At 38.8% G+C, this 15,409-nt stretch overlaps 1 protein-coding gene across 1 annotated transcript in view; it reads left to right on the top strand.

Moving 5' to 3' along the window:
- MICU2 (mitochondrial calcium uptake 2) overlaps window positions 1-15,409 on the top strand; it is a 158,371-nt gene that overhangs the window by 75,600 nt on the left and 67,362 nt on the right. The window contains exon 2 of the mRNA XM_087756865.1: window positions 10,078-10,225. Within this exon, the coding sequence (XP_087612991.1) occupies window positions 10,078-10,225 (148 nt within the window). The remainder of the gene's footprint in view (window positions 1-10,077; window positions 10,226-15,409) is intronic.

Consider the following 15,409-nt stretch of genomic DNA (forward strand, 5'->3'; position numbering starts at 1 on the left):
TTGCTTACTTTACCTATTGGAAAGTCATCTTCCCTTTTTCTCTTCTTCTCCCAGTCTTGGTTTTGGATATGTATTCTCTTAGGTCCTTGTGCTTAGGTCTGTCTACTACATCTATCATTAAAGTTTATTTTCTCCTTTAAATTTTTACTTATAAGCAGAGAGTCCAGAATTCATTTTTCCTCTGGTTCAGAAGAAAAACTGCTCTGGCATTCAACTACCTGCTATTAAAGCTGTTAACTTTTTTCCTGTCTGTACAGTTGTTACAGGACCACGCACTATGACAGTACAAAGCTTTTAAAGCTGTAAAGCATCAGGTAAATATAGAGCACCATGCAGTTGGCGTGAGTTGGACTGCAAAAATTCCCACAGTTTGAAGTTGTACTTCTCAAACTCAGACATGTATAGTTCCATTTTGAAGGGCATGCAGTTAAACTGAACTGCCATGTAATAAATGGATTATCTCTTGACATAGTTCAGAACAGATCAAGTAGACCTACTATCTGAGGTACCCAAACAAAGCAAAAAGCTATTTGAAAAGGGCATATGGTTTCCTTCTACAGCACAAGCACACGTAAGAGGTAAACTCCTATTAACAAGAAAAGTCCTAAAGATCTGCAAGCCCAGGGTAAGCAAAAAGTTCAGATGGCTTAGAGACTCACCCAGCTCCTCCTGAGAAGGTGTGCCAAGAGACACTCCATCTATCACTTGAATTGAGAAGGAGGAGGAAAAATGAAGATGATACGGCATTTTGGAGGCAAATAATTAAGCTCCATATATTGATGACACATCTGCACATAGCATCTTTCAAAAATATCTAGCTCTTCTTACCTTTACAGGTAAATGTATTTGTGTCTTCTCATTTTAACTGCACTTTAATGTGCAGTTAATGTGCAGTGATTGACTGAAAAAGATCAGTGAGAAGTAAGTACAACACATTTTTCACTTAAATCCACTGACTGACAATAGCAGTGCAATGAGCCTTCAGAGAAAGCTGTATGAACGTGGTTCCTGGGCGTGTTGCCTTTGAGGTGTCTATGTGGTCGCCCTGCTGCTCAGTAGGTATTTAGTACTTCTGCCCCGGTGTGTTCGGGCAGTGTGTCAGCCTTGGTAGAGGAACGTGTAAGCAGGGCGGTGTGATAATTTGCAAGTTGAGGTGTAAATGTATGGTTTGTCAAATGAACTGGTTCTCTGGCTTGTTAGTGCTTGGGCACCTTATCTGCCTTCGTTATATTCTGTTAGTGGAAATGTGTTGGTTTCTGACCTCTTTTTAAGTTTATGTTTAAAAACGAGCTCTGCTACGGCTGAAATTTCTGGAATTGAATAGTGAAATTAATAAACCTTACAAACTGTTTTCTATATTATCCTTACATTTGGTTTAATTCTCCATTTGGTATGGGTTCTAGTAACAGTGGAAGACCTGCTCTGTGTGCACCAGTTTAGTCAGAACTCAGTGAAATACAGAATGGGAGAGAAAAATTAAAACCAAAAATGTCAGGGGTTTAGGTGCAAATAAACTGTTCAGCTGCTGCTTCAAATGTAACCGTCACTAATTAGTACTAGCAGAGCAGAACTGTCTGAACAGCTATTTGAAAGAAAGAAGGGGAGTGGCACCTGTTAGCGCATAGAAAGGGCTTCATCTAATTTTGGCGTATTTATATTCAGCAGCGTTAAGAGCAGCCAGACATAAGGCTAGTGCATTCTCATTCTCCTCTTGTCCTTCTTTTAACAGTCTGTTCTGTCTCAGAAGTAACTTCTGAAAAGGCATTTTAATCTTTCGTCCGTTTCAAATTTAGGGATTTCAAGGCTGTTAGAGCTTTTAGTAACCTAGTTTATTTAGTTTTGCATTGCTAAACAGTCCTTCAAATACTTAGAACTTCTTTCCAAACAGAAATCAGTAGGTTTTTTCCCCCTTCTTAGAAATCAAGTAGGTTTTTTTCCCCCCTTCTTTCCTGGCTTACTTTATGTCCAGGCTTGCAGTTTGATCTGCAAGGTCAAAAAATACAATGTTGAAAAAAGTAATACAGATCAATTCACTTCATAAGAACATTTTGCTTCTGATCTTATGTCTTCAACTTGGTGCTGGTAACTAGTGCATTTGATCAAGACTCTGCGTAATACATGGCTGACGTTCTTTATTGTGAAAGCACAAGCTACTTTTGTAAATACTCATACAAGCTTTCTTAAATATTACAATCTTGAGCTTTCTGTAAGTCATATATTTCTATTAAATGGATTTCTTGTCAAAACCCTTTTTCATCTGTAAATTATTGCATCATATGAAACTTTCAAACCTTGAGCTCCAAGCGTTATCCTCGTGCATTCAGCATGCATGCTGGGTATGTTAACATGTGCAGCAGGGTTTGAGGTTAAGTTACATTTTCTGTTATTTTGATCATTTCAAATTGGATTGAGTTGAAATTGAGATACAATAATGACACAAGTTAACTGAAAAGTTTTCATCAGTCTTACAGACATCTGATACAGAGTTGCTAAATCCATCTGTAGATCTAGTGTGAATTAATGGATCCAAACCTAAGGCTCCCAGAGAGCCTGCTGGCACCAACTGGATTTTAATTACACACATTGGTTTAGTTATCCTTGTAGCAGGTAAAATGAGTGGTGCAAGTTAACTCTTCCAGATCAGGGAAGGAAAAAAAAAAAAAAGCATTGATCCCTCTTTTCAGAGGTGGAAAAAAAGAAGTTTTATAGCTTAATTGTTTTTCCAAGGGAAAGTTGAAGAAGGTGTCTAGATGATGGATGAAAGAAAGGCAATGAAAGGATACAAAGAGGCAAAATAAGTAAATTATGTAGAAAGGAGTAGAGTGAAGAAAGAAAAATTATATTGGGAAAAATTAACTGAAGAATGTAGACTATTTTATAAGCAGAAAAAATTAAGATGGAAAACATATAAAAGGTCGAGGCATATCAAACCACCAAATTCTGTGCAAAGGGAGAAAAAGTAAAATGAAAGAAAGTGGAAGGCATAATTTTAAATTTAAGGGAGAGATAAGTGTATATGCTTATTTTAAATAATTTCTGACTCATAATCAGCTGCAAATATTTGAGTTTGTACACAAGTATTTAAGTTTTGAATGGATGCAGAATTTGCTTAGCAGTGTTACCAAAATCACATCACAGTGATCAGCAGTGTTACAAAAAATCACAGGTAAGGGTTATCAAGGTTTTATTTATGTAACTTTTCATTTTTATTTAATGTATTTTTTAAAAAAAAGTTCAAAGATACAGTAAATATAAGGTTTTTACTTGACTTAAGCTTGCTATTTTTCATAAAAAAAAAAAAAAAAAAAGCCAAAAATTGAACACCATGAATCAGCATCCTAAATGAAGAGACTGGTAAACAGATTCATTACATCAATCTGAAAATTAATTGTAAGAAGTAATGTTGTTGCCTTTAGGCATTTCCAGTGCAGGAAGCCAAGAAGGAAACCATAGTCTTCGGTAATGCTTGCAGACGCCAGTGGCTGGTCAGCCGCTAATCCCTTGCCATGTCGACTGCAGAGGAAAACACTTGCATCCTTCTAGAACCCTTTTTATGTCATTCAATTCTAATTTACCATCAACTATCATAGCTTTACCATGGACATGCTCAAATTGGCATTGGAGGCTTGACATAAAACCACAAAGGCAACTAAATTCCAAGTTAAAGCTGAAACTTCATTCTTAATTCACTCGGTTGTGCAGGAGTGCTTTGGAGTATGTGGGAACACCCAGTGTTTGAAGCCCTGGCTGTACCCACACACAATAGAACAAGTTAAGGATGGAATTTCAGCCCGAGCCTTAACGTTAACGCAGCATAGCTCTTTCTGGTTTGATTTCTTCTTATATGGCACTGTTAAAGACAAAAATAAGCCCAAGTCAATCTCAGAGTCATTTTAAATTATGCTTACAAGAATCTTGTGCAAGCAATAGTAATAGATTCTTCTCACCCATTGCCTCACAGTAAATTTGAATTTTTGTATCCTGCTTGCTTTGAGTGTGCACTGTTGGAAACTGCTGAGGTGTTAGATTACAGATACTTTAATATCTGAAGTCCAGCCTTAAATACGTAATTGTTCCCTACAGTATACCTGTCTTTACTTGAAACTCATTTTGTGGAATAGAATTAAAGAGGAAAACTCTGCTTTTTGCCCTGTACATGCATTTTTATGAGCAAAATGAGCTTTGACAGTGTTTTTAGAAACGTCAGGAATGTCAAATCTTTTTTATCTGAAGCACTCCTTGGATGACTCAGGAAAAAGTACTTGGAAATTACTCAGGACTTAATTGAAGTGGGAAGGATACTGAATTGTTGAGAGAGAGCTGGCTGCCCTATGCATGCTTTAGAATGGTACTTTAAAAGAAGATCAATCTTAAAATTAAGTGATTGAATCAGCCTTTTCTTCAAAACATAATTTTTATTCAATCTTTGGTTAGGTGTTTGGAATAGTGATTAGAATAGTTATTTGGTCATTTATCCCTTCTCAGAGCAAATGAGAGTTATGCTTCTAATCTTTTTTCAAAAATCCGTAGCGCTCTACTTCTTCCCATGTATTTCCATCCTTTACCAACTGTCTTCAGCGGGTCCGGCGTCCCTGCTTGCTGAAGACATGGAGAGATATGTATTGGTGAAGAGAACAACGGTGAAGGAGGGGGATACAGCTTTTAAAAGTACATGTAAGCTGCTATTGTAAACTTGTCTGCATTTTACGCTTAGCCACAAGCCATGGCCTGTACCTACCTCAGGATGCCCGTGGCCCCTTTTCAGAGACAGTAGATCTGCTTTTGCTCAGGATTAGGGACTGTCCTAAACCACAGTTTCAGGAATAACTTGATCACTGGCAAGAACAGTCCAGAAACAGCAAATAATTTGGTGGAAAGAAGTGATACAGTTAAAGGAAAGAGCTTGGTAATTGTGCTCCAGAACACCTTCTGAAATCACTATTTTGATTTGGAGAATAATCATAGTAAAGTGTTACGCTCATATTGTTTATTTAAGTTATGAGAGTGGTTTTGTGTGGTGAAACGGAGAAGAACTGACGCAGTATGAGGGTCGTAGTTGGCAGTGTGGCTAATGAAAGTGTGATGACCAAAATATGAGAAAGACGTCCCTCAAAGCTTAATTAAATGCTGGCAGTATGTTTAAGGAAGAAATTAAGAACAGTAAGAATAAAATCATCAGTACTGATCTTTAAAGGGCAAACATCCAGCTACGTTCAATTTAATTAAAATTGCGGTAATAATTGTATTGAATATTTTTGACAAATTGTAAATTATATAGCTTACACCTGAAGAGTCATCATTTTTTCAATGTCGTTACAACTTGATTGTGAATTTCTAGTGTCTCCTGTGAACTGCAGCAGGTTCAAGTCCTTAATTGATATTAAACCAATTTGAACATTATTGTTGGTTTTGGAAAACACTGTGAGAAAGATGGCAATTAAAAGGCCTTGCATCATCATGATGTGCTATTTGGGTATGCGACCACTGTTCCTTCACTCTGGACAATAAAAATCTCCATGTTCCTTACACACTTTCTATTCTAGCTGAAGTGTGTAACACCCCTGCTGCCACCTCTTCTCCTCTGAGCTTCCACCTTCCGATACCTTTGCCCAGATTTTCAGTCTCTTATGCAATGAAATTGTGCAAATGTGTTTGGTGGGAAGGAAGATCAACTTTTTTTGTGGTGTTTGATCCCTCCCTACATCTTCTGAACTGTCTGTCCAGACAGCTAAAAAAAGTCCCTGTAATTGCACTGCAGAATTGCCATTCTTGCCACTTGTTATAAAGGGGGCCTGGATTAACCGCGTTTAATGGAGGTGCTGATGGTTCAGCTGTATGAAGCTCCACTGGAAAGCCCAGCTCAGTCATCTTGAGAACTTCTGCATAGGCGCTGGGGGGTTGCTATTAGGTCCCCCTGAAGCTTTCTCTTCTCCCGGTTGAAAACGCCCGGTTCCATCAGCTTCCAGATGTTCTGTAGTAAAAAGGATCTTAAAAAAAACTTGCAGGTTATTTTCTTCTTAGGTTTTGTGCAGATTGCAGAGTCACTTGTGAAAACGTCAGTCTTTATTCTCATAGCTGTAGAGGGGGTAAAACTTCTTCAGCGTTTTTGAAATATTTTTTATTTTTTCTGTACATGTTTCTCTCCCAGACCTTCACTGAGGTCTGCCTTGTGCTCCTCCATAAATTAAAGTGCAAAATAATGGGATATGACATAATTGCAAACATTTTGCTTTCGTATTATGCTTCTGCACTCCTGATTGTTGCACAGTCTTTTTTTTTTTCCTTTAACATACTTGGAGTACGCTGTAGAGACTGTCACAGTAACTGTACTAAAACGTGGGGGGAAAGCAGAAATAAAGATACCTTGTCATCATAAAGGTGGCGGGTCAGCTTTGTAGCTGGTATAAATTGTTTTACTGCCATGAATTTTCAGTCTGAGGGCCACATGCTGTTCAGAAGTAGTAAGCAGTTACACATGAGCAGTTGAGCTCTAGCGTAGCTCGTGCTGAGCTCGTGCTGGTGTCCAGAGGGGTCTGAGTGCTTTTAGCAGATGCTGAGCTTCTCATATAGTGACAGGATGTCAGGAGTTTTGCACAAGCTTTGAAAACAAAGTAGGAGGTGGCACAGTTGATGCATTTCATCCCATAAGGTTTGCTTATCTCATTTGTGCTAGTTTTTGAAGTTGACTTTCATAAGAAATGACCTATGTTCCCAAGGCTGTTTTGCAAATCAGGGATGCTTGTTTCCTGAAAAGAAAGGGAGTCAATGAATCTCTAGTCACGCATTATTGTAATTCGGATGGGAATACATTCTCTTCCAAATACAAGGCACTCTTCAGAGTTAATATGTGAACTTGTACCTATCTATTTCAGTTAAAATTGTGGATTGCTGAAATTCAATGCTGTGATATCACTAACAAGTTTAGCTTTAGACAGAATTCAGACAAATACTGCAAGACTTAAGAAACTTGAAAATCCAGTTGGTTTGAAGAAGTAGGATTAGCTCTTCTTGTCTAAACTTCTTTGGTTTGTATTTGTGCAGAAAGATTGCTTTTCATTCCATAATTTTAGTTATAGAACAACTGTGAAGCAATTTTCCATTTTTTTTTTAATTTGCCATCAGGCAAAAATTGCTCATGTTATTATGTGAAGGAGATGATTTTAATAAGAATGCTGCATGTTAATACCCAGCAACTATGAACTATACATTTGATATCTGCAATGTTTGTTGAATCTTGTTAACTACGGAATTACAGAGTCATTTGTCCCCCAAAGTTTTAAAAAGAATAACGCTAAAGTTCTCATTATATTAGATTTATTTTTAAACAGTGTTTTCCAGAACATACAGATCTGAATTACAGAACAGCAGCAGTGCAGCTTGTCTTGTAGACCGTGATGAAGCTCCATGGCATGTAAGAAGCTTAAAGCAGTGATATTGATACGAAATGGTCGTATCTAAAACAAAGGAAACCTTGGCTTCAGATACTTAGAAGTAGCCCTCATTCTCCTTGCATATCAGAATATAACTGTTTTAATTCTAAATTATGAGTATTTAGGGGTTTTCTTGTTGGTCCCCTCCCCGCTGCCTTCATCAAAACCCGAGGTTTGAGGGAAGCAAACATGCTACAAGGGGAAACTAAAATTGACTATAACAAGGTGCTTGTATCATTCAGTGAAGTATTTTAACAAGTGCTTAATGCTAATACAGAGGTGCAAGGCATGGGATTAAATGGCAAGTTGCAGCCTTCTATTTACAACTATAATTAAGTATAATACAATTATTACCATCATATATATTATATCCAAGCTACGGCTATACATTTGCCAGTTATACCCCTTGTCTTGAGATCCCCAAATTGTACAAACATATGGTCCCTATATCCAGTTAGGGACCATGGTGGGTAGAGGAAACGGAAACCCAATGACACAACGTTGAAGCGTTTCATCCTCTTTCTGATGTCTCATCGTCCACTGAACTGTTTTTTTCACGCTTTCTTCGATGGACTGGTTATTGGCTTGAGGTCCATCCTCCTGTTCCCAGTGTGCTTCACTTCGAAGGAGTTGGTCATTACTGTCAGACCACACTGGGTCATGTTATTTGGAGCTGCCTGTATCAATATCAGTCCTCCATCTCTTTCTTCTACCTCATAAGCCTGACACTAAACCTAATGTTTTTTATTTTAACTTCAGAGCCCTGTCTGAGAGCTAGAAGCTATCGTCTCAAAACAGCTTGTATGTTCATCGTATCAGCTAGCTCCCCTGCTGTCTTTGCCACTTCATACCAAAGTCCTGGCATGTTGTCAGCTGGGTGGAGGAAATGTAACTGCTAGCGCTCGTTTCTGCAATTGTTTGAACTCAGCAGAGACTGAATTAGCAGTCCCCATCCTGGAGGAACAGCAAGTTAAAACTAAGGTGTCAGAAATCTGATCACAGCTTTTAAGTGGTTCAGAGTCCCATTCGCTTCTCGCTCGCCCACTCCCTGGATGTGTGCACACAAACACACAGGCACCCCATTGCCTGCTACGCAATTTGCAATTATCCGTGAACGTTCCAGGTTTTCCTAACAACCTCCCATGCAACTGGGTGCCTGTTACCTTGCCTGTCGCTATAACCAGTGCTGGCTTCAGCAAAACCAAGCGAGGTGTTCCCGCTGGTCTCCCCCCTCCTCCATTCTCATACTGTCTGCCTGTCTGTGTCCCACAGTTGGCCCCATGAACACACTCAGCACAGCAGACCTTGTGTTTTAACACCAACTGGTGAGACCTTTGCTGCACCTGCAGCTGGTCTGAGTGTAACCAGGAGCCGTTTACACTGCCCTGTCTCAGGAGTAAGCCAATTAGCAAAATGCAGCTTACACCAGCGCTATACTGTACTGCTCACATGCCAAGCAGTCCATAGGAATGATCCAGAAACTGAAAACTGCATAAACAAATAGTGATTGTTTGCTGGAAGATGTGATGCAGCACCTTGGTAGACCATGCCCTAGGTGGTACCCACTCATCTGCATCACCCGCTGAGTAATGCCATGGGCACTGACCCTGCTGCAGATTCGTCTTGCTGCTTACTGACTTGTTTCAAGTATGTTCAAGTTGGGATCTTGGTACTTAGCCTTGGATTTTCTTGCTTTTCCTTCACTTTCTCACATCTTTGAACAGTCCTAAAATTGAGTGATGCTGCTGGTGGAAAAATTGTTCCGTGGTTAATGTTCAAACACACACAGTGTGTTCTGAATTTTAGAGTGTCTCATTTTCCTGTTGTCACTTACTATCTCTGAAATCCTAAAATGTAAACGTCTCTGTTTCACTGTGTCTGTGTCCTCTCTTGCTGCCAGTAAGTGCTGTTACTACTCATCAGAGTGTTGTCAACTTGTATGATTTCAGTCATGAGTCTGTCAATATTTAAGGGCGGGGGGGGAGTCAGAAGTTTTTTGTTTGCTTGACTAGCTGAATCTTTGGGTTTGGTGATACCATGTCTGACTCTTTTGTTGGTGTTTTCATTGCTTTTCTAACTTCTCTGAAAGATAGGCCCATACTTAAAACTAGAGCATCGTTATTCTCCCATCTTAGGAGTTGGTCCACAACTTGATACGTAACTTCAGGAGTGGGTCATTTGCGCGGATGCAGAGCTCGTTTCAACCTTTGATGAGCCAGTCACTAACCTGCCAAAATACTATTTGCTGTTTGGTCAGTTTAGATTTTGTTGAGTTAGCGAGCTGAACTTAGCTCAGCAAGGGTCCAACAAGTAGCAGAGCTGGCATATGAGGAGGTGCAGGACCATATGGCCAAGAGCAGGAGAGTGGGAAGCAAGGGCAGCCTTTGGTGACAGCAAGCCATTAATTTGGCTCAGCTGTGTTGTTAAGGCATGCTCTCAGTGAAGCCAAAAAATACTTCGAATGTCATATAAGCAAGACATTCATTAAGACTGTGCCATAAAAGCTTTGATTCCTGGTAGTCTCTTCTTGTGGCTACCCACAAAATATTGAGGTTAATCAAGATCTGGGTATAGGATTCTTTCTAATTACAGAGTTGGTCTACAAATGCAACCATCTTTTTGCATGGATTTTTTTTTTCTGTTTCAGAAGGAAGACATCATTAATGCAGAAAGGGACGAAAGACTGTCTCTTCGGAAGCATCGCTTCATGCATTTTGCATCATTGGAATATGAAGGAGAATATTACATGACACCAAGAGATTTCTTGTTCTCAGTAATGTTTGATCAAGTTGAACGTAAGTTGTTTTCTCATCGTTGTATTTGTGAAGGAAAAGAAACTTGCAGGTCCCCTTAAAGATGTAATTTGCAAATCACTGGGATAAGATCCTTTATCTGACATAAATCAGCAGAAGCCAATTTATAAATGTTGTGCGTATGGAGTCTCACAGGCACCACAACTCTTTACACCAGTGAAGTGAGGCTGATGATTTAGAAATCTGGTGACTTGATGATGACATCTCTGCATAATTTGCATGTCTGATCAGTATGTAGTTCCTCAATTACTTACATTCCACAGAAAATAGTAGGACTGTAATATAATAGTGTTCATACCATTTGTGGCCCTGTTACGCATCTATCCACTTCACCAGTAAGTACTCTGTGACCTTTTTACTTGGAAGAGGCAGTGATGAGAGTGACATGAATGGCTGTAATGAAGCATTGAGCTCAGCTCTAGGTTTCTGGTTTCAAATCTCCTCTGGTTTATACAAAACCTAATTAAGAACAAATCAAAATTGTATGCATGTTTTTAAAAAAGTACTTCTAAAAGCATGCTTTCTGAGGAGAAGATAGGACCCACACACAAATAAAAAGTGCGTAGGTTGTTGTCCTCCTTTCTTTCTGGTTTTCTGGCCTCATTAGCTCTGCCCCATTCCTTAAGCTTCTTTTATCTGTCTTTCTATCATCTTCTGTAATTTCCACGTTACAGTAATCTTTTAAAATTATATATGTTTTTTCTCCAAAAATTTGGCTTTTACAACTTTCCCAAGAATTTTTTTGCTTTAGAAAGTTCTCCAAGTTTCAGAGAGGATCATCACTCAGAGGACAAATACTCTGTTAGTACATCTGCTGAGGGAAAGAGGGGGAAATCCCAACTTTAATCAGTTTGCTGCAGTCTGCACATATTAACCAGGGGAACATGTTGTCTTGCAAAAGCCGTTCGTAGCCTGGGATGCTCTGCCCAGCTAGCAGCGAGTGTCCAAGTGACTTGGGGGTATTGAACAGGAAATACAGAAGGGAATTAAAGGTACTGTGGAAAGGCTTGAGACACAGGGAGGAAGAAGGAGACCTGAACGCACTTTGATTCAAGCCTGTGGGAAACCTGGGGCAGAGCAGAGTTTACTGAGCTGCAAGTGGTCAAAGAACAGGACACAAGAATCTGTAATAAAAGAAGTTTTCTTGTGTTTGCCAAAAATCTATAGGTGATAAGGATACATGGCTTCACTGCTGACACACAACTTCTAATATTATACAAAGCTGAATATAAATCCTTAGAAGGACTTTATGACCTTGATGGTCATGGAGACTCTCAAAATAACTTTTTTTTTTTTAATATATGACTAACAGAAAGAGTTCTTTCCCTTTCAAAACTTAGGTCATTAAGTTAAAAACCTAGAAGGGATTTTCTTTCCAGTTTTCCAGCCTGAAACACTGAAAGACAGTGAATACTGAAATTTTCCGTTTTGAAGGTGTGGGTTTCAGACAGTTGTCTGTGAAAGCAACGTTAGAGAAATAAGTGTTTTTCAGTCTTAGCAGTTCATACATATTAATTGGTTGCTCCAACTATAATAGTACACATGCAGATTTTTAATGAAGTGGTATGTGGATAAGATTTATTTGTAATGCAGCCAAGTTAATTTCAGTCACTTTGCTAATATGAGTAGGAAACAGTATTAAACAGAAAAGGAAAAATAATGACAAGAAGAAACACGTGAACAAAAAAAATCTTTGCACTAATGCATATTTAGCATTTCAAAATGAGGTCAGGCTTACAACAATAGCATCATAGACAATTCATAGGACAATGTTAATGCTTGAATCTAATGCTCCTAAACGTTTTTTAACCATCATTGATGTGGGTTCTTTGGCCAGTAGCATAAACACAATGGTGAGCAATTCTCTTCAAGTCATATTGCTTGGGATTTTAGGTTTTCTTGTAACTGCAAACAGACATAGTATTTGTTAGCAGAGAAATATGGTGGTTTAAGTATTTTAAAGGCAGTGGTTTGTTCATTGTGTTTAGAAGAGTTTCATATGAGGAAAACAAGCAGACCTATCTCAAGTGTCTGTCCAGGTATATTCAGAGTAGGTCAAGATGGTGAACTTCATAGCAAAGCAGCGATTACTTTTGGAAACTTTCTGCTTATATCATAAAATTAATTCTCTTTCACCCTGAACCGTGGTTTTAGAAAGGAAAACAGGCATGCCACCACTAATCCTAGAAAGCCTTTCACTTACTGGCATACTGAGATGCAATTTTAACATGTGATACTGCATACAAATGATATCTTATAATGCTGAACTTAAAGCTGTAATGATTTGGTTATTCTCTACCTATTTTTGATAAATCACTAATTAAAAAAAAAAAAAACCAAACAACCTCTCAGAAAAATTTGAAGGACCCTGGCAGTAACCATTCATCTTCATAAATATATGCTTGGAGTTTGCCAATTGGTTGCTCTGTATAATATGGAAGGCTTAGGGCTGTACTAAAGTTTTGTTTCTGCTGTCTTTTTAACAGATAATAGGCAGGAACATATGACCAGCCTCACGAGCAATTTAGCTGTGTACACCAAAAAGTATTGCTGAGGTTGATCACAACATTCTGTTGCTTTGTTCCTATTCAGAGATAAACACTCCCAAAGGGGAAAAAGGCAAGTGAAAAGAGAGGATGAGAAGCAGTTATGGGTTGGGAATAGGGGTCCTTGTCCAACAGCCTTGGGGTTTTTTGCTCACTGGTGATTGTCATTGGAGAATTACTTTGAAATCTCCTGTTAGTTTTTAAGCATAATGAAATTTAGAAGAAAGTAAATGTGGTGTTGTGTAAACCAGATGAGTTGTTGGTGCTAGATCAAAAGTGCTGATGTTAGAAAATACCAAAATATTTTAGCTATGTCCAGATTGTCAAGTGAATTCCTGTACAGTTGGGTGGAATTTATTACTGAAGGAAAAATCTTAGGTGTGCCCTTTGACAAGGTTGCAAAACATGCAATAAATTATGATTTATTACAGAACACTTTCCCAGATAAGAAAACAGATGAACTGTAGTGCAAATATATCAACTGTCATCCAACCCAAGTGATCTTGAACCCTGGTTGATAGACCTTAGTTCACTAGTTCCGCTCCTTCGTTTCCTGGTGCATGGGTTTCTCTATTACTCATTTTCTTTAAGGTAGGCCAAAAATTGTGAAATCATGGCATTCCTGTTGATTAAATCACACCTGCAAAGTTATTTACTGTCAGGGTGATAATGAAGAAAAATATTTACAGTCCTGCCATCTAAGGAGAGTGAGCTGATAACAAATGCAGAGTTTCCTGACAGACTTATTTTGTTCTGCATATTGACAAAGCAAAGAGCTCTATAAAGGAAGAAAGGCACCGTCCAAAAAAATTTGCTTGCTTTTAGATGCAGTGTTTCATACTGGATTACCTGTGTAAATATTTGCCTCATTCTATTACTGTTAGTTATTTTATGGAGGGAAGCAGCCACCTCTTCATAAACAGTGGCAAACAGCAAATGAGACGTGGCAGTGTGGCACAGCATTTGTGCTGGTACGAAACACCTGCAACAGTGTTTTGTACCAGTTAACTCAGCGCATACTGAATGCACCATTGGGGTTTTTTGATTCATGGCTGTATGCCATGTAATCTCGTGTTAAAACAGTGTTTCCGCACGGATGTGTGGCAAACCATTGCAAAACCAGCCCAGTTCTTCTGGGTAATCTGTGGGATGTTCATGTAAACTGTCATATCTGATGCAATGATAGTTTAGTGGAAGAGTGTTTTCTGTTACTCTACTTATTGTGATGTAAAAACTTCTCAATGCCTGGTAATATCTAATAAGAATAATATGAACTTGCCGTGTTGCATTAGAAATTCTAGCATTTTTAAGATAACAGGTATAAGAAGGATAAAGCTTAGCTGACTTACACTGAATTTTCATTGCAATGCAGGAGTATTTTTAAAAGACCCTTCCGGCTTCCTGTAGAACTTGTGTTTTAAATAGTTGTGCATACTTAGGTTCATATTCCAGATCATACAGCCAATATTGTGTTAGAGCTTCGCCGTGGAAATATCATCTCTGGTGTGCTGTTGTTGTAGAACATATAAGAAAATCTGTATTAAATTTTGAAAAGGACTATGGATACAAGAATCCTTCAGAAAATTAAGATTTTGCAGTACATTAAATCTGGACTGTGCTTATATTCATTTTTCTGGAGAAGATTATTCTATTCCAGAAGTATCTTCCTCTTTCAGGTAGAAGACAAACGTTCAGGTTAGCTTGTCTGATAACGATTGACACTTGGTAAATAAAGATCTTGATCCTTCTGTATATACGCAGTCCAGATTTAATGTATCATAGCACCTTCACATCCCAAACCACTCCTTTATCGGCAGTAAAAAAGATTTTCCTGTGTTCTATAGCACCAGGGTGCCAGAGGCAGTATTTCCACAGAGTAGAGTCCTGTCTGTCAGTGAGTATTAGTGTGTTGTAAGTTTGCTGGGAGAAGTTGTTTGAGTTAGTTAAGCTTTCTGTGAAAACATGTTTGGCGCAAGGTTGTGGTATGTTTGCAGGTTTGACATGATGGGTGGCTTCATGTTGTCACAGCATCAGCGTGGTCATGACTGTGAATGAATCTGAGGAAAGGGCACAGTGCAAGGCTGCGATGGCTAGAAAATTGAGTTCTCCGTTGTCCTTAGTGGAGATCAGTGCTGGTGCAGTGCGTGGGGTTTGGAGAGCCCACAGGGACCAGCCAGTAGATGGGCACTTCAGAACAAGCTGAGTCAGTATTTTTGTTTCTGGACCTTGAGTTTTTGCCTCTAGTGGGAGTTCAGATGCCTATACTTCAGTGTCTTCCTGTTGACCTGAATTTCATATACAATAACTAATCAGACTGATATGAGTCATGCAGATCTAAAACCTAGGATTCGGAGTCAAAGACTAAGATTTAAGCTTGTGTAAGTGGTGAAGCTCCATATGGGAAGTGAGGATTGAAATGTTATGTGGGGAGCCATTGGCACAGCTGGGAAATGAATTTAGTTCTTCTGAATTTCTAATGTGTTAACAAAGGGATCGTTTTCTCTCTGTCTCTGCATTTAGTATTTTTTAGCACTGTTAGACTGTTGTTGCTCAAATCCTCCAAACACAGCAGAGAACTCTGCAAGCTGGGATATGCAGGACAGAGACGACCCCTTGCCCA

This window comes from Nipponia nippon, unplaced genomic scaffold (genome assembly GCF_047370975.1).
Source record: "Nipponia nippon isolate SJK-2023a ecotype South Korea unplaced genomic scaffold, ASM4737097v1 scaffold_2, whole genome shotgun sequence".
In the NCBI taxonomy this organism is placed as follows: domain Eukaryota; kingdom Metazoa; phylum Chordata; class Aves; order Pelecaniformes; family Threskiornithidae; genus Nipponia; species Nipponia nippon.